This window comes from Ranitomeya imitator, chromosome 7, assembly GCF_032444005.1.
Source record: "Ranitomeya imitator isolate aRanImi1 chromosome 7, aRanImi1.pri, whole genome shotgun sequence".
Lineage (NCBI taxonomy): Eukaryota > Metazoa > Chordata > Amphibia > Anura > Dendrobatidae > Ranitomeya > Ranitomeya imitator.
Window position 1 is genome coordinate 179,810,320 of NC_091288.1, and position 21,430 is coordinate 179,831,749.

The 21,430-nt window shown below is 50.0% G+C and overlaps 1 protein-coding gene across 1 annotated transcript in view; it reads right to left on the reverse strand.

Moving 5' to 3' along the window:
* SMG1 (SMG1 nonsense mediated mRNA decay associated PI3K related kinase) overlaps positions 1-21,430 on the reverse strand; it is a 121,554-nt gene that overhangs the window by 79,378 nt on the left and 20,746 nt on the right. Inside the window, exons 4-11 of the mRNA XM_069734120.1 lie at positions 17,230-17,366; positions 15,842-15,900; positions 13,117-13,330; positions 8,751-8,876; positions 8,551-8,623; positions 1,932-2,029; positions 1,448-1,621; positions 431-655 (exon numbers count right to left, since the gene is read on the reverse strand). Of these exons, the coding sequence (XP_069590221.1) occupies positions 431-655; positions 1,448-1,621; positions 1,932-2,029; positions 8,551-8,623; positions 8,751-8,876; positions 13,117-13,330; positions 15,842-15,900; positions 17,230-17,366 (1,106 nt within the window). The remainder of the gene's footprint in view (positions 1-430; positions 656-1,447; positions 1,622-1,931; positions 2,030-8,550; positions 8,624-8,750; positions 8,877-13,116; positions 13,331-15,841; positions 15,901-17,229; positions 17,367-21,430) is intronic.

Genomic DNA, 21,430 nt, shown 5'->3' on the forward strand with positions numbered 1-21,430 from the left:
TCCACTGTGTATGCAACAAGATCACGGAAGGGTGACCCCCGCGGGAGGACATGCACTGTCTGAAGTGTTAAATCTGTAGTCCTTTACATTGGCAATTCTGTTCACAGTAGTTCTTACTGACCCCAAGAAAAACAACCGTGCTATCTACAACTAGGCAAGAGAATATACATTTTTTCTTTTTTTAAATGACCATTTTTAAGCTATGGGTACATTAACCAAGAAGATACAGTAATTTTTAGAAGCTTGGAGAAAAAAAATTAACCAACTTCCCATGAAACAAATAAGAGGGTGTGATGCAAGTTTCAATTTAAAATATCAAAAAAATAAAAATAAGTGTTTTTTGGCCATGCCACTAAAAGTGCAAATCAGCCTACACGAATTTTTCACAATTTCCAAAATATTAATGAGAAGCGTGATGCAGTGCACTTACCAGGGTTAGTAAATTGAGGACAGAGATAATGTAATCAGTACCAGACGTCTGGCAGTTCTCCAGCTGATCTAACCCGTATGCGATCACCATTTCACAGTGTATTGCCATGTTGGGGTCCAGGCTGCCGAGTAGAACACCAACACATTCATTGGCTGCTGTCAATACGGTCTCTGAAGAGAAAACCTGGTTGGCTGCAGTAACGCATCTCATCACTCGATACAAGATCTAAGGAGGGAAACGTAATGGCCATAAGAAAATCACATTACCGAGATACCAAATTCACATAAATGACAACGAGAAACTCATTAAATGACTTGTCCGGTCTCAGAAGTCTAGTCACTATATGCTGACAGCTGAATCGTGACAGTGGGCGACATGCACATTGTCACTATTCCCCTGTATTCCCTGTACAGAGGGGCATTTATGAAACCACATGTATGCGATTTGTTTACTTGCGGTTACAAGCCGACTAAACTCACCTGGCTTTTCTCTATAGGAGAATTGAGAAAAACACTTGAGAGTCTAGTTTGCATGTGACCACTCAAATGCACGGGGCATCATGGCAGTGTACACACCGTGGCGTAGAGTGACTGCTGACTTTTCTTCTAAGATCAGACTTGACCCTACCAACATCTAACTGCTTGTTCTATTTACTGCAATACAAGTGTATTGCAGAACACAGCTGTATAAGCATAAAACACAGCCGGCATCGGCTGGATATGGTGCAGGCTCAGCTTCTGAGCCCAAAAACACATACGGGGGATGTCGGGACGGGTTTAAAGCTGCTCCATAGAAGTTCATTTAAAGAAGCTGTCTCACCGGATCCACCCTTCCCATAGTGGTGACAGCAATCATCCGATTGCCAAATGTCTGGCTCCCAGCAAATAGCTGCTTTTACAAGGGGGCCCCCTCTAACAATATAAGTTCATGCCAAGTGTGGAATACCCTCATGAGGTGCCCACTCCATGAACTTTAGATGTTTTTCTTATTTGTAGGTCAAACCTTTTTTTCCCTTACATCTGTTACGTAAGCTTCCGTTATAGGGGGTCCTCTGATTGGGCTGAATCGCTCTCCAATACTTCGTACCACCGTACTGAATACTCTGAGAAGAGCAGCGAGCTTAGGCAAGGAAACTGATGGAGGAGGAATGTCTTCATCAACAGATTCACCAGAGGCAATGTTACCAAGATCCTGAAAAGGGGGAAAAAAAAATAACGCAACAATCATTAAATGAGGATTTTGGCAGCAAGAACGCCGCAGCTGAATATTTGTCAAAGTAAACAAATCTTCAATGAGACCAGTATAAGACAATGGAGTCCCCAGTCATGGCTGAACCAGCTACACATTTGATCTAAGTGTCACGGTCATTACAAACTGCAGGGACAACATAAAGTACTGCTTACTGTATAGGAAGAAAGCCAATAAGGCACATAAAGCTACCTGCATTTGCAATACAACCCACATTATATCCCATTAAACCAAACAGTATCAAGCTGCTTACATCGGCATAGGCTTCCATGTCTTCCAAAAATTGCCCCAACAAAGTAGTGGAAAATGCAAGGTCAGCAACCCAGAACGGCTCCAGGCTTTGTAGCCATCCTGCAAGCAGAAGCAAAAAAAAAAAAAAAAGACGACCTTTTAGGTGCTTAAGAAAATTCAAGAAATAACAGAAAAAAAATGAAACAATAGTAAATGTAGACATAATTATATGACAAATTACAGTATTATGTGCTGCCAGGTCTGAGGATCATCAGGCACATGTAACACATTGAAAGAAAAACAGGATTTTTGGTTGCTTACCGTAAAATCTGTTTCTCGGAGCCTTCATTGGGGGACACAGGAACCATGGGTGTATGCTGCTGCCACTAGGAGGCTGACACTATGCAAATAAAAAAGTTAGCTCCTCCTCTGCAGTGTACACCCTACCGACAGGAAGTAGGATATTCAGTTAGTGAGAAAGCAGTAGGAGAAGCAACATGTAAAAGAGAAAGAATAATATAATAATAATAAACTTTATATAGCGCCAACAAATTCCACGGCGCTCCATAGATTAACAGTTTCAAACACTCAGAGTGTTCAAAGAACTCAAACGTATACAGTAAACAGAGCTGTTAACTTGGGAGGGTGCTGTGTCCCCCAATGAAGGCTCCGAGAAACAGATTTTACGGTAAGCAACCAAAAATCCTGTTTTCTCTATCGCCTTTCATTGGGGGACACAGGAACCATGGGACGTCCCAAAGCAGTCCCTGGGGTGGGAAAAACAGACTTCCATCAGGTCCGAGGACTCACCACTGCTGCCTGCAGGATCCTTTGCCCAGGCTGGAGTCCGCCGTAGTTCGGCGAAACGTGTGGATGGAAGACCAGGTTGCCGCTTTGCAAAGCCGTCGGCAAAAGCCCCGTGACGTACCGCACTGGAAGCGCCGACTGCCCGGGTAGAGTGAGCCTTATCTCAGGAGGAGGCACTCTGTTCTTGACCCGGTAAGCTTCGAAAGTTGCCGTTCTGATAGAGTGAGCAATAGTCGCCTTGGAAACCGGCAGGCCTCTACGCACGCCATCAGGGATGGCGAAAAGAGAATCCATCTTTCGGAAAGCGGCTGTGCTAGCCAGGGAGATCCTCACTGCCCTGACGAGGCCCAGCCTGTTCAACGATCACTCCAGAGGATGAGTCGGAGCTGGACAAAGGAAAGGTAGAACGATGTCCTCGTTGAGGTGGAAAGATGAAAACCACCCCAAGAAAAGAAGGAAGGAAGGAAAGAAGGCGGAGGCCTGGGACCACCCTGTCCTGGTGGAGAATCAAGAAAGGAGGTCGGCAAGAAATGGCCGCCACCTCGAAAACACGGCGGATCGAAGAGATGCACCTGAGGCCACCTTCCGAGATAGAACTGACAGGGAAAACTCCCCGAGAGGCTCAAAGGGGGGACCCCTAAGAACAACCAACACAACCTTTAAATCCCATGAATCCACAGAGGCCCTGTACGGAGGGACAGTGTGGGCTACTCCTTGAAGGAAGGTCGTAACCTGTGGCTGAGAAGATAACGCCTTCTTAAAAGGGAAGAGCGCAGAAACCTGGCCCTTTAAGGAACTGAGAGCGAAGCCCGAATCCAGTCCTGCCTGAGGGAAAACCAAATGGAAGGCAGGGAAAAAGGACATAGGAGAAAAGCGGTTGGACTCGCATCAACGGAAGTATGCCCTCCAGGTAGGATAGTAAATCCTGCAAGAAGACGAAGGCTTCCCAGCCTGAATTATAGAGTGGCTCATCTGGGCCGAAAGGCCGGACGCTCTTAGAGCTGTGGAGTCCACAGCCACACCGTTAAACTGAGCGACCGATAATTCGGGTGGCAGATCGGACCCTGAGACAGCATATCGGGTCTGTTTGGAAGGCACCAGGGGTGTCCGCGAGAAGATTGACGATGTCTGCAGACCAAGACCTCCTGTGCCAATCCAGAACGATCAGAATGACCGGCACCCATCCCGCCTTGATCTTTTTCGACAGCTTGGAAAAGCAAGGGAAGGCGTGGGAACCGATAGGGGAGCACGAACTGCGACCAAGGAATGGCCAGAGTGACAACACCACTGTGAGAGGATCACGGGACCCTGGGCCGACCCGAGGGGCCTTCCTGTTCAATCAGGACGCCATGAGGTCCACCTCTGGAGTCCCCCATTGAAGGGCAATCCGATAGGAAACCTCCTGAAGAACCCGGCCCTCGCGGCCGAGGAAGTCGGCGGCCTAAAAGTCCATGCCGGGGACATGCACTGCGGAGCTCACCAGGACCGTTGCCTCTGTCCAAAGGAGGATCCTGGAATCTCGGCCGAGGCCAGGGAACGCCGAGTCCACCCCTGGTGGTAGACATATGCCATTGCTGTGTCATTGTCTGTCTGGATTCGAATTGGCAGGCTGCTGAGAATCCTTACCCAGTGAAGGAAAGACAGAAAGATGATCCGGAACTCGAGGACATTGATCGGCCAAGAGGACTCCTGCGCCGACCAACAACCCTGAAAGAACAGGAAACAAAGCCCCGCGCCTCCGCCGAGCGGCCTGGCGTCCGTCGTCACCACCTGCCAGGGAACTGGAAGGAAGGCTGTGAAGGATCTACTCTGGGATAAGAGAAGTGACCTCGGCCACCAGTCGAGGAACAGTTTGACCCGGGAGAAAGCCGGATCGGACGATGCAGAGAAAAGACAGACCTGTCCCCTGTGATAGAATAGCCTGCCGAAGAAGTCTTGAATGAAACGGGCGAAGGGAAAATTGCTTCCGATGTTGCAACCAACCTCCTTAGGGCCTTCAAGGCCCGTCGGAAAGGAGGGGAGCCGAAAACCCTGGAGCAAGCGAACTTCCTGACAAAGGAGGGATATCCTGTCTTCGGGAAGGAAGACTCTGGTCCGACAAGTATCGGAGAACATGCCCGGAGATACGAGGTGCTGAACAAGATGGAACTTCTTCCTGTTGACGAGCCACCCGCAACGGCTAGAATGTTGGGAAGGATGGATAGACTTTCGGGAGCCTGAAACCGAAATTCCTGAGCCTCCATGGAAGCGATTACTGAACGAGGGAATATCATCCTGAAGTGTCTCCGACGAAACTTCCTGTTCAGCAGATTGAGATCCGGACTGGGACGAACCTTGTCGTCCTCTGTCAGTACAAAAGGATTCGAAGAGAAGCCTGTGAACCGTTGAACCGTTCCAGTTCTGGGACGGGAACGATTACCCCGGATTTAAGGAGGGAAACAATGGCAGTAAAGAAACCCGGGACTAGAGCGGGGTCTCCTGGAGGTTGGGATTTGAAGAAAACGATCCCAGGACCGTGAAATGAAGATTTTGTCTCTAGAGGGAACAAGTGCCCTGGCCCTCTACTGAGGAGACCCAGACGTCCCTGAGGAACAGGAGATGGTTGCCCAGCCTGAGAAACGGGCTGGGGTCTAGTCGTGGGTCATGCCTAGGTGGAACTTCCAGTCCTGGACCTGGATAATCCGCCTTAGGAGTAGCGGGCACGCCAGGAAAGAGTGAGACGAAGAATACCTTCTTCTCTTAACGTGCCTGTGGCCTCTGCTGTTGCGAAGAGGAATCTGATGCCGCGAAACTACGAAAAAGGTCGAAAAGACCGAAGTAGCCGCCTAAGGGAAAGTGGGCGAGGTCTGGAGAAGGGGACTGGTGCCGCCAGTGGCGTCCTTAATAATTTGGTCCAGCTTGGAACCGAAAGGACGTGAACCCTGAAAAGACAGGCTCATAAGGGACTTCTTTGATGACTCTTGAGCCAAACAGTGCGACGGCTGGCAACAACCTCACTGGGCGCCTGTGCGGCAGAAGACGCGACGTCCAGGGAACCAATTATTCCCCTGCGTGAGTAATCTGGGTGGCAAGTTCCGCCAGCCGGCCTGATGGAGCTCCAGCTTGAATGCCCCAACGGAGTTGTTTAGCCCCTCAGATACAGACTTTGAAACCCAAGTGGAAGCCAAAGTCGGGCATTGGGATGATGCGGCAAGTTTCGAAAGCCGACTTCACGAAGGATTCCATGATCCAATCGATGGAATCTTTCAGAGCCGCCCCACCGGACAGCATAAGGACTGTGTTGGTGGCAAGTCTAGCAGCCGACGGATCCACAGGGGGAGAGGTCGTTCTCTAACGCCTCTCAATCCGGTTGGCAATGAGATCCGGAGGAAAGAGATTATGAGACTCCAAGACGCTTGTCTCATTGAGAACGTCTGGTCGAATTCGCTCTTTCTCTGGCCAGAAGCTCCTCGAATTCAGGATGAGGAGCCAATACCTTGGGAGGTAGTTTAGACCGTCTAAACGAAACCGCCTGATCTGCGGGTTTCGTAGAGGAATCTTTGATGCCACAGGTCTGATTGGTCGCTCCAATGAGGCTTTGAACCATATCCCTCATGTTAGCGATTTGGTTCGAACCCGGCCCCAAATTATCCTCCGAAGGCGCATCAGAGAAAACGTCGCCTGACTCCGGGGGAAAGGCCAGGGGGAAGTCGACCACAGAGAAGGACCGTGGGGCGAAGTGGACCGAGAAGAGAACTCAGACCAGCGTTCCTGTCTGGATCTTTCGCGGCCTGTATTAGAAGTCTCGGACGGAGCTTCTTGCGACCCGCTGGCTACTACGGAAGTCTGCAGGGGCAACCGATCTAGCACGGACACAAGGGTCTGGGACACCCGTGTGAGATCCGCTACTGATAGAGTGGCGGGGGGGGAGGGGGGTCCTGGGCGGTGAGCATAATGTGGATGGAAAAATTCAGAAGGGAAGAGTATCCGTCTGCGGTGCAGAGCTACTCACGGCAGACGCTGCGGTGGGCATAAGGCGAACACGCAAAGTGTTAGACTAAGGCAGAAGAGGGAGAACAAAAGCGATTTCCCTTAAGATTAGACATGGCGATGAAGAAGCCAGAAGGTTAGTACTCACGACAGGTGATGGATGGAAAGCTGCACCTCATGATGTGGATGGTCCTTAACGCAGGGGTGCAGGCAGACAGAGCAGACTTCTGGGACACGCTTCTGTCCAGGACCGGCTGCAATGCTGTGCCGCAAGGGATGAGGACGCCAGGCTATGCGCTTTGAGGAGCCAGCGCAAAGCGGTCCTGGTGCCGAAAAACCACTTCAGGGGCGCAGGAGAAAGTGGGCGGGGCTAACCGCCAGGATGGCGCTGGTGGGCGGAGCTCACCGACTTGAACCAGTCGGGCGGGAGAAAAGCCCGCCTGATGTAAGGAGGAAGTGGCGGAGTCGCGGCCGGAAGTAGGCCCCGGGGGAAGCCGGGGCCTAAATTAGAGGCCGGCGTCCACCTGTGCAAGACCGCGGCGCCGCGGGTATGAAGCGGCGGGGCAGCCTGGGACAAAGGCATCGCGGCCGCAGAGAGCGGCCGGAGAAGCGTGGCTGCAGGGGCCCGAAGCGGCGAGGCGGCCTGCAAATGCCGCCACGCTGGCACAGATGGCGCTAAGGGCGGCCGGAATCGTACGGTCGCAGGGGGCCAGAAGCGGCGCGGCGGCCTGCAAACGCCGCCGCGCTGGCACAGATGGCAGGGGAGCCGCCGCGCTGGCACAGATGGCGCTAAGGGCGGCCGGAATCGTACGGTCGCAGGGGGCCAGAAGCGGCGCGGCGGCCTGCAAACGCCGCCGCGCTGGCACAGATGGCAGGGGAGCCGCCGCGCTGGCACAGATGGCGCTAAGGGCGGCCGGAATCGTACGGTCGCAGGGGCCAGAACAGGAGGCAGAACGGCCGCAGCTATGGAAGCGGCGCGGCAGACAGAAAAACACGGCCGCCGTGCGGTAAAGGGATCTCGGCCCGTGCGCGCGGATAAAACGGCCCCTGCAACTGCGTGCCGCTGCCCGTGCAAACGGGCAACGACCAGTGGGATCCCCCCCTTAGAAAATCTGTATGGGGTGGGATGGGAATGGGGAAAATACTCACCTTAAATATCCCACGTCGTTACTAACCTGAAGAGGAATGAGACGTCCAGGGAGCTGATGGACGTCCTCGTCTCCGCAACCGACAGGCTCTGGTGGGCGAGTGGGTGGGGGACGGAGCCAGGACCGGACTTCTAAGCACGCTTGTGTGCTAGGATCTTGGTCCTGGTGAGGGATCTATGAGGATACGGGGTGGCAGTACACGCCGTACTCATAGTCCGCACTGTGGGACTACAGGTGTGACTGCTCACCCTGTATCCCTCCGGAAAAACCTGAAAAGAAACGACGCACATTGAGGTAGATAAGGGTCTAATGAAAGACCCGTGTCCACCTCCTACTGACACTAAGCTAAACTGAATATCCTACTTCCTGTCGGTAGGGTGTACACTGCAGAGGAGGAGCTAACTTTTTTATTTGCATAGTGTCAGCCTCCTAGTGGCAGCAGCATACACCCATGGTTCCTGTGTCCCCCAATGAAAGGCGATAGAGAAATGCTGCATTTTTTATCCAAGTGAATATATGGAAAGATACCCAAGCCATAACCATGGCACGTACACGGACTGGTCGCATGGTATTGTGACCCATATCCAACAGCCTCAGTCATATAGGAGGCTGAGGAGTTCGGGTCAGGAGACCTTACAGCCAGTCTGAACATCGAGGTCCGAATCCGGAGGACGTACAACCGGCCTTGGTGAGCGTCTGTCCGGGAAATATCATTACCTGACACTTGCTGCGTGAGCGAAGGTTTCTGTGTAAGGTCAATGTGCCATCCAACCAAAATGTCAACAGTGTCCTAGAAGTGGAAGCAAAGAGGTTGAGTCCAATCAGATGATTATATAAAATGACAACTAAATAAATGCATCAGGAAACTACAAGATAATGTCTCCATTATTCTAATACCTATACGTAGGAAAGCTCACCCTGAAGTTTGTGCTGAAGATATGCGGGTAGCAGCGGGACACGAGCAAAATGCATTTCACACATTTACACAGCAGTTCTGGTGTATCTAGGTTCTCCAAGATTGACTGCAAGCTGGTCATTACCAACTAAAATACAAAAGGCAACAATAAACATTAATATACACAAAAAATTTGGGATTTTTGTGTACTCACCGTAAAATCCTTTTCTCCGAGCCAATCATTGGGGGACACAGACCATGGGTGTTATGCTGCTGCCACTAGGAGGACACTAAGTTGAAACAAAAAAGTTAGCTCCTCCACTGCGGTATACACCTTCCAGCTGGCTCCCAGAGAACCAGTTTGGTGCAAAAGCAGGAGGAGATCAAAAACTTCCTATCAAATTAAAGAAAAACCAAGCGCAAGCCAAAAGATTAACAGGGTGGGTGCTGTGTCCCCCAATGATTGGCTCGGAGAAAAGGGTTTTACAGTGAGTACACAAAAATCCCTATTTCTCCTATGCCTCATTGGGGGACACAGACCATGGGACGTCCCAAAGAAGTCCCTGGGTGGGGAATCACATTACAGATCTAACCTCATGTAACAACTGACTAAAGTTGCGCTACCGCCGCTTGCAGAATACATATGCGATGGGCCGTTTGTGCAGAAGTCTGATAATCAAGTTACAGCCTTGCAGACCTGTTGTGCTGACCCCTGATGCCGAAAGGCACAAAAAAAAAAAGTCTACCGACCGAGTAGAGTGCGCCGTAATCCGCACTGGGATAGGCTTGTCTCTGACGCAGTAGGACATCTGAAAAGCCAAGTGAGACCATTTGGTATGGTAGCCCTGAAATGGCTAAACGGTGCCTGAGACCCTCAGGAAGCACAGATAAGGCGTCCAACCTACTGAAGGGCGCCGTCTTCTAGATGCACCTTCGGAAAGCCATTACTATGTCCAGGGTGTGAAGGGTTCATTCTACCAGATGTACCAGAGCTGGACAGAGAAGGACAAAGTCCTTGTTAAGGTGGAAAGAGAAAAAACCACCTTGGGGGGAAAAAAAACAACAACAAAAAACGGAGACTGTAGATGATTCGATGACAGCCTTGTCCTGGGGGGGCTGGGGGGGGGGGGGGGAAGAGAAAAAAAAAAAAAATCAGGAAAGGAATTGGTGCCGGCCATGGCGGGCGGAGCCATGAAAAACATGGCTTAGGCCGGCTAGAAGCCGGGGACTAAAGTTGTGAAGCCTGCCAGAAACGAGAGCCGGTGGCGCAAACAGATAGACGAATAAAGCGGAGTAAAACGCCGCTGGACGCAGTGACTCCGCTCCCCCAAGGACCAGGACCCCGTCTCTGCGACCAGATGATGCCATCCGCAGTCATACTCACAGTTTGAGGTGAAGTAGCAGAGCTGGTGCAGACCTGTTGCAGTGTGGCTGGTCGTGGGACTCCCCCTCAATCCACCATCCCCATAGTCAGTGGGGTGGAGAGGGTCTTCCTGCCTCCTTCCATCATCCGCTTTAAATCAGTGGTGATGCAGTGGGGGCTGCACGGACGCCATAGTGGACCCTCTGTTATGGAACAGAGCAGAATGTCCGGCATTAGGCCTGGCTCCAGAAGAGGATACATGGAGGTGACACTCCATGTGGTCGCCTGTTGCTGGTGTGGGGAGATCGGGACAGTGAAGGAACCGTCGCCCCTGAAGTGAGCTCAGGCATGGCTTCCCACATCGCAGGAGAGGGTACGGGGAGGTATACTCGCCGTGCTCGCCTGTTGATTCAGGGGAGATCGGAGCCTTGAAAGGATCCGTCGCCCTCTTCACTCCGTTAATTAAAAAATATAAATTTACAGAAAAGTAAAAATAAAATAAAAACGTTGGGGTCTGAACCAGACCCAAGTGCCTCCTACAGACACTAAGCAAAAACTGGTTAACTAAGAGCCAGCAGGAGGGTGTATACTGCAGGGGAGGAGCTGAGAGCCAGCAGGAGGGTGTATATTGCATGGGAGGAGCCGAGAGCCAGCAGGAGGGTGTATACTGCAGGGGAGGAGCCGAGAGCCAGCAGGAGGGTGTATACTGCAGGGGAGGAGCCGAAAGCCAGCAGGAGGGTGTATACCGCAGGGGAGGAGCCGAGAGCCAGCAGGAGGGTGTATACTGCAGGGGAGGAGCTGAGAGCCAGCAGGAGGGTGTATACTGCATGGGAGGAGCCGAGAGCCAGCAGGAGGGTGTATACTGCAGGGGAGGAGCCAAGAGCCAGCAGGAGGGTGTATACTGCAGGGGAGGAGCCGAGAGCCAGCAGGAGGGTGTATACTGCATGGGAGGAGCCGAGAGCCAGCAGGAGGGTGTATACTGCATGGGAGGAGCCGAGAGCCAGCAGGAGGGTGTATACTGCAGGGGAGGAGCCGAGAGCCAGCAGGAGGGTGTATACTGCAGGGGAGGAGCCGAGAGCCAGCAGGAGGGTGTATACTGCAGGGGAGGAGCCGAAAGCCAGCAGGAGGGTGTATACCGCAGGGGAGGAGCCGAGAGCCAGCAGGAGGGTGTATACTGCAGGGGAGGAGCTGAGAGCCAGCAGGAGGGTGTATACTGCATGGGAGGAGCCGAGAGCCAGCAGGAGGGTGTATACTGCAGGGGAGGAGCTGAGAGCCAGCAGGAGGGTGTATACTGCATGGGAGGAGCCGAGAGCCAGCAGGAGGGTGTATACTGCAGGGGAGGAGCTGAGAGCCAGCAGGAGGGTGTATACTGCAGGGGAGGAGCTGAGAGCCAGCAGGAGGGTGTATACTGCATGGGAGGAGCCGAGAGCCAGCAGGAGGGTGTATACTGCAGGGGAGGAGCTGAGAGCCAGCAGGAAAGTGTATACCGCAGAGGAGGAGCTGAGAGCCAGTGTATACTGAAGGGGAGGAGATAACTTTCTGTGTATCACTTAGTGTCAGTGTAAGAGGGTGGTGTTGTTATAGATAGTAAGGAACACGCTGTCACTTTAAGAGGCTGCACCCCCTTGTGTGACGTGATGGAATGTTCTGCTTCTCCCCTGCGATAATCTTTGTAATGAACTAGTCGGTGCAGAGTGCAGGTGTGGAGCTGGAGCAGCGTGTGTGAGCTGAGGCTGCTACAGAGAGGACTTTTTGTGCTGATAGCTGAAAGAGAAAAACTGTCCTGATATAGCTGCAAGAGAGCCACGAAGATACAGAGAAAGGGATTTACAGTTTCCAGAAGCATCCCTAGGATCCCGAAGGAAGGAGAAGACCACGTTTCAGAGCTGACAGAAAGCCGTGCGCACCACCGTATTGGACTGCTGGGGGCCCCCCTGGGTCAGGACCTGATTCTCCAACATCACCGTGAGTTTGTTCCTGTTTGGTGCACCTGTTAAGACCTAGTGTAGGCTTCAATAGTCAGTACACGGGAGCCGTGTGACCTGCTTCGTAAAGGCCAGGGAGGTTATACGTAGAGTCATCACTCGTTTATTGTTTACATTTGCTTTTTAGAGATATTTTGAGTCTAATAGTTGGAGCACCGTGCTATTTTACGGAAAAGATAAAGTTTATTACTCTTGTAAATTGTCTTTTGCCATTGTATACCCCTGTTTGCATCTTACTCATTCCCTTCATTCTTTGCCTTCCAATAAATCTACCCTTTGTTGCTTGCACCTCATCTTGTGTACAGTAGTCTTCCTGCACTGTGGTGGTCCCCCGGCCATCGCTTCATCAGCCTCCTAGTGGCAGCAGCAGCATACACCCACAGTCTGTGTCCCCCAATGAGGCGTAGGAGAAATAAGGCCGAATATCAATCACAAGAACGTAGCGGCCATTAGTCTTATCAGATCACGGTGGTGCTCTCAACTCACGTTCACGTTTTGTCATAAATGTAAAAGGGCGTTCCTAGCTTATGATTAGTGGGCAAGCAACATCCAAAAGCTCCACTAATGAAAGGGTGCTGCCACATTGCACCCCCAGTGAGGAGAATAGGGCCATCTGCAGTTTAATGTAGAACCACGTGACAGGAGCGCTGCTCTGCAGCCAAAGCGCCTGGACTAGTGATGTGCGAACGTGCTGAGATAAGGTGTTATCTGAGCATGCTCGTGTGCTTACAGAGTGACTTTGGCATGCTCAAAAAACATGTTAAGAGTCCCTGCGGCTGTTCGACAGCTGCAACACATGCAGGGATTGCTTGTTTTGTAGCCAAGCACTGCATGTGTTGCGGCTGTCGAACAGCCGCGGAGACTCTTAAAATACATTTCGAGCACACCAAAGTCACTTGGTTAGCATACTCAGAAAACACCTTATCCCAGCATGTTTGCTCATCACCAGTCTGGATACACCAGTGCTGCAGCTCACTCGTTTTCAGGATCGAGAATCCATAACTTCAGCCACAACAATAATGCTTTGGCTCTATTCTCACCTGCATCACAGAGGAAAAGGCTTTCTTTTCTCCTACGGTTTCGAGAGCTTTGTAGGTGGCACACAGGAAAAGCAGTTTGACTTCATCCTTGGAAGAAGAGCTAAATTTGCTAAAAATCCACTTAAAGATCTTCTCCGCCTCATAGCTCAGGGCGGCACAGAGCAAGCCCAAGCACTGCGCCCCCTCCTGCCGCAGCTCCTGGAGAAGTTTACTACTGGAGAAACAAAAAGTGGAAACCGTCAACATCAATGTCTTTTACTACACAAGCCCGAATGGCCACTAGACAGAAGTCCGGAGGTCCATGGCTCCTCTTTTCATAAACCACCCTGGCATGATGTGTGTGCGCGAAACAATTACTTTCCCCCCAGCAGACTAATGATTACAGGAAACCCCAGTGCAGTCAAGCAAGAGGTGGCTCCTGTCCAGGGAACCTGGATCAGGTGAAACAAATCCATTTTCTCATTTTCCATGTTCACATTCTTTAAGTTTAAGTGGAGGGAAAAAACACAACACAAGACCAACTGAGAGGGACCACCAGCACCGTGCCGCCCACACTAGTGGTTGTGTATGTTCAATCCTATGTGTGGTGAAATATGTATAGGTATTTATGTGTGTAGTGAAATATGTATAGGTATATGTGTGACTAGCAATAATTTAATATCTGTCCTGAGACTGCAGGTCTCACAGCATATGTTATCCTGAGCAAGCAGTCTACTGTCTCCAATCTCGCCAGGGGGTCTTGCTGGGAACCAGGAAAGGGAAACATTTCACACCTTCTAGCTCTTTTGAAGAGAGATGTCAATTACAGCCTGACACTATTTGTGGGAAACTTTACACAAAGAATTTCAGAGAAAAGAATATATTCATTGGTGGAGTGGCCATGGCCCAGTGAAAAACAAGTAATTATAATATCAACCTGAGAGGCTGTTCTACAAATCTGATCTCCAGGGTGACTATAAATTAGGCCTGTATGCATAGAATCATGTTCAGATTGATGGGCAACCGAGCTGATGTGTTCCAGTCCATATTCATTCCCCTCAGGGAGCAGAAAGCAGACTACAAAGTTAGCTATTTCTGTAAGTGTTCTCCTGGTAATTTTTATAACTGTTTTGTGTAGTTGTATGTCTTTTATTACCATATTTTTATACCTTTTTTCTTATTGTAAGCACTGTACCTTTTTGTATTAAAGCATAAAACTTTAAACAAGTTGAACCTTGTATGTTCTAAAGAATCTATAGCCTTAAACTGTGTGAGCCTTAGGAGTGGCAGACAGTAGTAGTACCGTGTTTCCCTGAAAGTAGGACCCCCCCGAAAGTAAGACAGGGTGGGGGTTTCGGGGGGGTCCTCCAATGTAAGGCCTCCCCCGAATGTAAGGCAGGGTTGGGGGGGCCGCTGTGAAATGTAAGGCCCTTACCTTTGGGCCGCCGCTGTCCCCCATTGGGTCCCCAGGCTCCAGAGGTGTCCTCAGGTGCAGCTGGGCGGGTCCAGCGCTCATGGGGTTAACTCGCCGTGTTAACCCCGCAATCCACCCAGCTCAACAGCTCATTGGCCGCCCCTGCTCCCCACGTCACCGCCGGCCCCCGGCTCGAGCGCTGATTGGCCAATCAGCTCGAGTGCTGATTGGCCCAGCAGCTCGGGCTGTAATTGGCCGCCCCAGCCCCACGTCACCGCTGTTTCCCTGCTGATTGGCACAGCGTTCCCTGCAGCACAGGCCTTCCGCACCCACAGCCGCACCGCAGAGGAAAACGTCCAGCATTTAAAAACCAAGTAGGGAAACATGTACTGTATAGGGTATGGGGCTGTGTGCAGTGGGATACGGCACTGTTATGGGGTATGGGGCTGTGTGCAGTGGGATACGGCACTGTTATCGGGTATGGGGCTGTGTGCAGTGGGATACGGCACTGTTATGGGGTATGGGGCTGTGTGCAGTGGGATACGGCACTGTTATGGTATGTTAATAAATGTTAATTTATTGGTTAAAAAGAAATTGTCATTTTTTTTTCCGGCTAATGTAAGACCTCCCCCGAAAGTAAGACAGGGTGGGACTTTTTGGGTTAAAATTAATGTAAGACAGGGTCTTACTTTCGGGGAAACACGGTAGTAGTAATATTTCCGGGACTCATCGCCCGTGTGTTCGGTGAGTGGTGGCAGCGTGTATGAGCGGGTGTGTGGCCTGGGTCGGTGTGTGATTTATGCTCCCATTACAGCATAGGACAGAGGTTGAATGCTGGACTGAGTGAGGAGATAGATTAACCCTTGCAGGCGCAACCCCAAGTCGCGTGCCGAGAGCAGGTATGTGACACTATGTAAGGACAGCTCACCAATTCTATGTCCCTAAAGTACCATAGATAAAATTATTAAATGTATGGTTGTGTACTGAACACTCAGAATGTAGACACAGGAAAGAAAGTGGCAAATGTGACTTCTGCAGCATGCTCTCTTTTTATCTGCTCCACGTAAATGGGGTTGTGAAATCCACATTCACTTTAATGGTGGTGTAAAGTGCTGCAGACTTGAGGGATGAATTCTGCACTGAATGCTGTACGTGTGAATACGGCCTGAGTGGTTCTGTCACGTACACATGTAAATAGCGTGATCTCGGCAGCACATGCGGCATCTACGTGTGAACTGATCATTCCATTAGAATATTGATCCATCATTGGTAACTTTAGTCACATAGAAGGCCTTCCACGTAACCCTTACATACATGCAGCCCAATACGAACCTTTCATTTAACACATCGTTTATAGCGGTCAGGATGTTGTCAAGTTGTTTAACCAGCACCTGCCCAGGAATACAGAGAAATTAGCGGTTAATGGCTTAATGACTGTGTAATACCAGACATTGCATTTCCTGACTGATGCATTAAAAAATCATTTACACCTATGCACAGGAGACAATCAATATAGTCCAGAGACAGTTTATGTGTAATAGAAGCCGCAAATTAAGGAGTTTCTCTGAGCTTCTTGTTGTCACCTCTGGTGGCCGGATATAAGCAGCGAACGGAGCTGGCTCTGGTCACTGTGTGGTGGCTGCTGCACATCAGTTCCTATTCCATTGAAATGGAGCGGAGATTCCGTTTTTGCAAGAATGATTTTACTTGTGCTCTTCCAACACCTTTCACAGTTTACATCTGGCTCCTAGAGGTGCTGATAACAGCCCATCAAAAGATAATAAAGATAGCCAAATATCACTCCCCCAGAGTTCAGACCCAGCTCTCTCCTGTGAGAGATGTAATGACTCAGCCGTGCTTCAATCACTGCAGGAATTTACTGTGAAAAGTATAGCAGAGCTGTGTGTCATTACAAACAACTCTTCTCACAGCAGTCAGTGTGGGGGGTGGGAGTAGAGTAGAGATGATAGTTCCCTTGCAGGTATCGTTTCAGGGCAGCTGTAAAGACAGACCGCTCTGCTTCACTTCCCTTCCCCCACACTAGACATGAAAGCTGCAACAGGTGTTTGTAATGAAAAACAACACTGCACTAGACAGTAAATGCCAGCAGTCAGCTCACAAAGGAGATTAGAGATGTGCTGTTACTTTTGTTTCCTGCGTGATACTAACCAATCATAAGCAGGAAAAAGGAAAAAAAAAAAGTAAGCACCCCATAGATAAGCCCCCATGGGGTCTTTGACTTTATGATCACCTCAACTTTACAAACCAATATTTCCGCCACAGGTGACAAATTAAACATTTCATTCAGGTTTGCAGCCATTATTCCATGATGTGTCCAGTTTAACAGGCTCAAACTGGGGAAAGGTCCTCTAAGTTTTCCAAACTAAAAAGTTAGTAATCACCTTCATGTGAAATAAGGTGGGAAGAACAAAACTTTTTACAATCTCTTAAAAACAGAAGCAGCTGCCAATACGCCACTTTTGTTTTTGGTGGGAAGAAGAATGCCACTCAATTTGCTTTATTTTTGCACTTAGACTTTTGCAATACGACATAAAAGTCAAACAAACTGAGCCAGAATAAAAGCTTAATAAAAAATTTGCACAACTGCATCAATAAATAGTGTGGACGCTCGGCGATCGCCTACAATCTCCTTGTATGTTTACAATAGCTTCCTGACTGTGGCATCATACAGTGTAACATAGAAAGAACGGCATTCTCACCATTTTGTTTTCCGGCTGCTGAATAAATTCTTTCAGCTGCTTAACAGTAGCCAGTCTTCGGTCCCTGTCGTCTTCGCGGGTGATCCTGCGTAGAAGATTCGACAGCCGAGACTCATCAGAATAGGACAGCGATCGATCTAGCAAAATAAAGAATTGATAAAGTAAGATAAAATAGTAAGAAACAAACCATATGTCATCAGGGTTAAACATACAGTTCGCTTTCCAGGGTGCCTAGAATTAAAACAAATTTTGGACGTGTTGGAAATATAGGGATTTTTGTGTTACTCACCGTAAAATCCTTTTCTCCGAGACGCTCATTGGGGGACACAGGACTGTGGGTGTATGCTTCTGCCGCCAGGAGGCTGACACTAAGTAAACTTGAAAAAATGTTAGCTCCTCCTCCATCGTATACACCCTGACACCGGCTACCAGAGACTCCAATTTGGTGCAAAAAGCAGTAGGAGAACAAAACACAAAAAAATAATGTAACAGTATAAATACAGAAACTTTATGTCTAGAAAAGATCCTACTGACTAATGTAATCAGATATAACCAAAGCAGCCATAAGGCTACCAGGGAGGGAGCTGTGTCCCCCAATGAGCGTCTCGGAGAAAAGGATTTTACGGTGAGTAACAAAAATCCCTATTTCTCCTTCGCCTCATTGGGGGACACAGGACTGTGGGATGTCCTAAAGCAGTCCCTGGGTGGGAAAAATAACTCACCAGTCAAAGACATCCAGATGATGGTTGTCTATAAATGCGCCACTGCCGCTTGAAGAATCCTTCTACCCAGACTTGCATCTGCAGAGGTCTGGGAGTGGACATTATAATGTTTGACAAACGTATGCAGACTAGACCAGGTCGCAGCTTTGCAAACCTGTTCTGCTGAGGCCTGGTGCCGAACGGCCCAGGAAGCCCCCACCGCTCGTTGAATGAGCCTTGATTCCGGCCGGAACCGTCATGCCCATGGTGCGATAAGCCTCCTGAATGGTCGCCCTTATCCACCTGGCCAGGGTAGATTTTGAAGCAGCGCATCCCCTCCTGCGACCCTGCGGAAGGACAAATAGAGAATCTGTCTGGCGAAAAGGAGCCGTACGGGAAATATACCTCCTCAGAGCCCTCACCAGATCCAACGTATGGAGAGCTTTTTCTACACGGTGCGTAGGTGCCAGACAAAAAGAGGGCAGAACAATATCTTCATTGATGTGAAAAGATGAAACAACCTTTGGCAAAAAGGACGGTGCCGGTCTGAGAACTACCTTGTCCTGATGAAATTGCAGAAAAGGGGGACGACAAGAAAGAGCTGCCAGCTCCGATACCCGTCTAATGGATGTTATAGCCACTAAAAATACAACTTTCCAGGAAAGAAACATCAAAGAAACATCTTGCAGGGGCTCAAAAGGAGCGTTCTGTAAAGCCCTTAAGACCAGATTAAGGTCCCAAGCTTCCAAAGGAGTCTTATAAGGAGGGACCTTATGAGCGACTCCCTGGAAAAAAATCCTGACCTGACGATTAGTAGCAATCTTGCGCTGAAAAAGGACAGATAAAGCCGAAATCTGCCTTTTAAGGGTACTTGGAGCAAGCCCACAATCAAGGCCGGCTTTAAGGAAGGCTAGAATGTTAGGAATGGAAAAACGCAGAGGAGGCAGCCCGCGCACTCTACACCAGGAAAGGAAAACCTTCCAAGTGTGATAGTAAATCCTGGCCGAGATGGGCTTACGTGCACTGATCATGGTATCAGCTACTTTTTAAGAAAACCCTGCCTGAGTTAAAACCCAAGATTCAACGGCCAGGCCGTCAAACGTAGGACCCCTGAGTTCTGGTGGTAGATCGGCCCTTGAGATAGAAGTTCCGGCCGATCGGGGAGCCGCCATGGAACCCCAGCGAGAAGTTGTACCAGGTCTGCATATCAGGTCCGTCGTGGCCAATCCGGAGCGATCAGGATGGCCGGCACTCTCTCCGATTTGATCTTCTTGATTACCCTCGGGAGCAGTGCCAGAGGAGGGAACAGATAAGAGAGATGAAATTGGTTCCAAGACAGTACCAGCGCATCCACGGCAATAGCCTGGGGATCTCGGTACCGAGAGACAAAACTGGGCACCTTGGCATTCACCTTGGACGCCATTAGATCCACGTCTGGAGTTCCCCAAAGATGGCATATCTGCAAAAAAACCTCGGGATGGAGAGACCATTCCCCGGAGGCTAGACCCTGACGGCTTAGGAAATCTGCCGCCCAGATTTCTTCGCCCGGAATGTGGACCGCTGAGATCACAGAGTGATTTCTCTCCGCCCAGAGTAGAATCTGTTTTACCTCCTGCATGGCTGCCTTGCTGCGGGTGCCCCCCTGGTGATTTATGTAAGCTACCGCTGTGGCGTTGTCCGATTGAATTCGGACAGGGCGACCCGCCAGAAGATGGTGAAAACGTAACAAGGCTAGCCGAACTGCTCGAATCTCTAAGATATTGATGGGGAGATCTGATTCCCGAGGAGACCAGCGTCCCTGAGCTGTGTGATGGAAGAACACTGCTCCCCAACCCAGGAGACTGGCATCTGTTGTGACCACTAGCCAATTGGTTGGAGGAAAGGGCTTCCCCCCTGAGTAGAGATGGGCTGTTTAGCCACCAAGAGAGAGCCTGCTTGATCTGGAAAGACAACCGAAATCTGCGGTTGAGAGAGAGAGGATTTCTGTTCCACACTGACAGGATTGCTCGTTGGAGGGGGTCGAAGATGAAGCTGTGCAAACGGAACTGCCTCTATGGTTGCAACCATCTTTCCTAACACCCTCATCCCGGACTGAATCGTATGAGGGTATGGTTGTAGAAGATTCCTCACTTCCCGCCGAAGGGCTAGGACCTTGTCCTGGGGAAGGATTGATAGGGCTTGAGAGGTGTCGAAAATCATGCCTAAAAAAGAGATTTTCCGAGACGGCTGTAGGAATGACTTCCTTAAATTTACCAACCAACCTAGACGGGAAAAGGTGTCCAGAGTGATGCCGACATTTTCCCTGCAAGACTGAAATGTCGGTCCCTTGATCAGCAGATCGTCTAGGTATGGCAAGACGACTATACCTCGGGAGTGCAGAATGGACACTACAGTCGACATGACTTTTGTGAACACCCTGGGAGCGGAGGCCAGTCCGAAAGGTAATGCCGTGAACTGGAAGTGTAGATTGTTTACGGCAAACCGGAGAAATCTTTGATGAGGCGGAAAGATGGGAATATGAAGATAAGCATCCTGAATGTCTACTGAGGCCAAAAATTCTCCCTTTTCCAGAGAGGCGATGACCGACCGCAGAGACTCCATCCGAAAGTGTCGAACGCGGACAAACCTGTTTAAGAGTTTGAGATCTAGGATAGGCCTCACTGCTCCGTCCTTTTTGGGCACTACAAAAAGATTGGAATAAAAGCCCTGAAACCTTTCTTCCTTTGGAACAGGAGAAATTACACCGCTGATACGGAGAGACTCTATGGAATTGAACAAGCTTTGACGGAGAGATTTGCACCTGGGAAGAACCGGGAAGGAGGAAGACGGACCAGCTCTATCTTGTAACCTGAAGATACGAGCTCTGCCACCCACTGGTCGTGAATTACCTGAAGCCAGACCTGGCGAAATAAAAGTAGATGTCCGCCTACTTTTTTTGGAGACACCCGGAGGAGGCCTCCAGTCACTTGGCCGAAAATCTTTGAGTCCTAGATCCTCTGGATCTAGAAGACTGGGGACGCATTCTTCCCCCTTGGCTGGCCGTATAAGAGATCCGACCGCCTCGGTCCTGATTGGGCCGACCCTGCGCAGGAGAGCCTGATGCTGGGGCCCATCTGACATAGCGAAAGGTTCTAAAACGGGCCTGAAATTGGCGCCGAAAAGGCTGTCTAGCCTTCTGCTGAGGAAGAAACTTGCTTTTCCCTCCTGTGGAGTCGGAAATGAGCTGATCCAGCTTTTCTCCGAACAAACGACTACCCTGAAACGGCAGGGATGTAAGATTTTTTAGAGGTAGAATCAGCCCGCCAGGACCTTAACCAAAGGGCCCTTCTGATGGCAATAGCATTAGACGCAGCCGAAGAAGCACAATCTGCCGCATCCAGAGATGAGTTAATCAGATCGCTACCAGCCATAGCTACTTGAGACGACATTTCAGCCAATTCCGCTGACACATTACCTTCTTGGAGAGCCTTAGATAACGAATCTGACCAAGATATCATAGC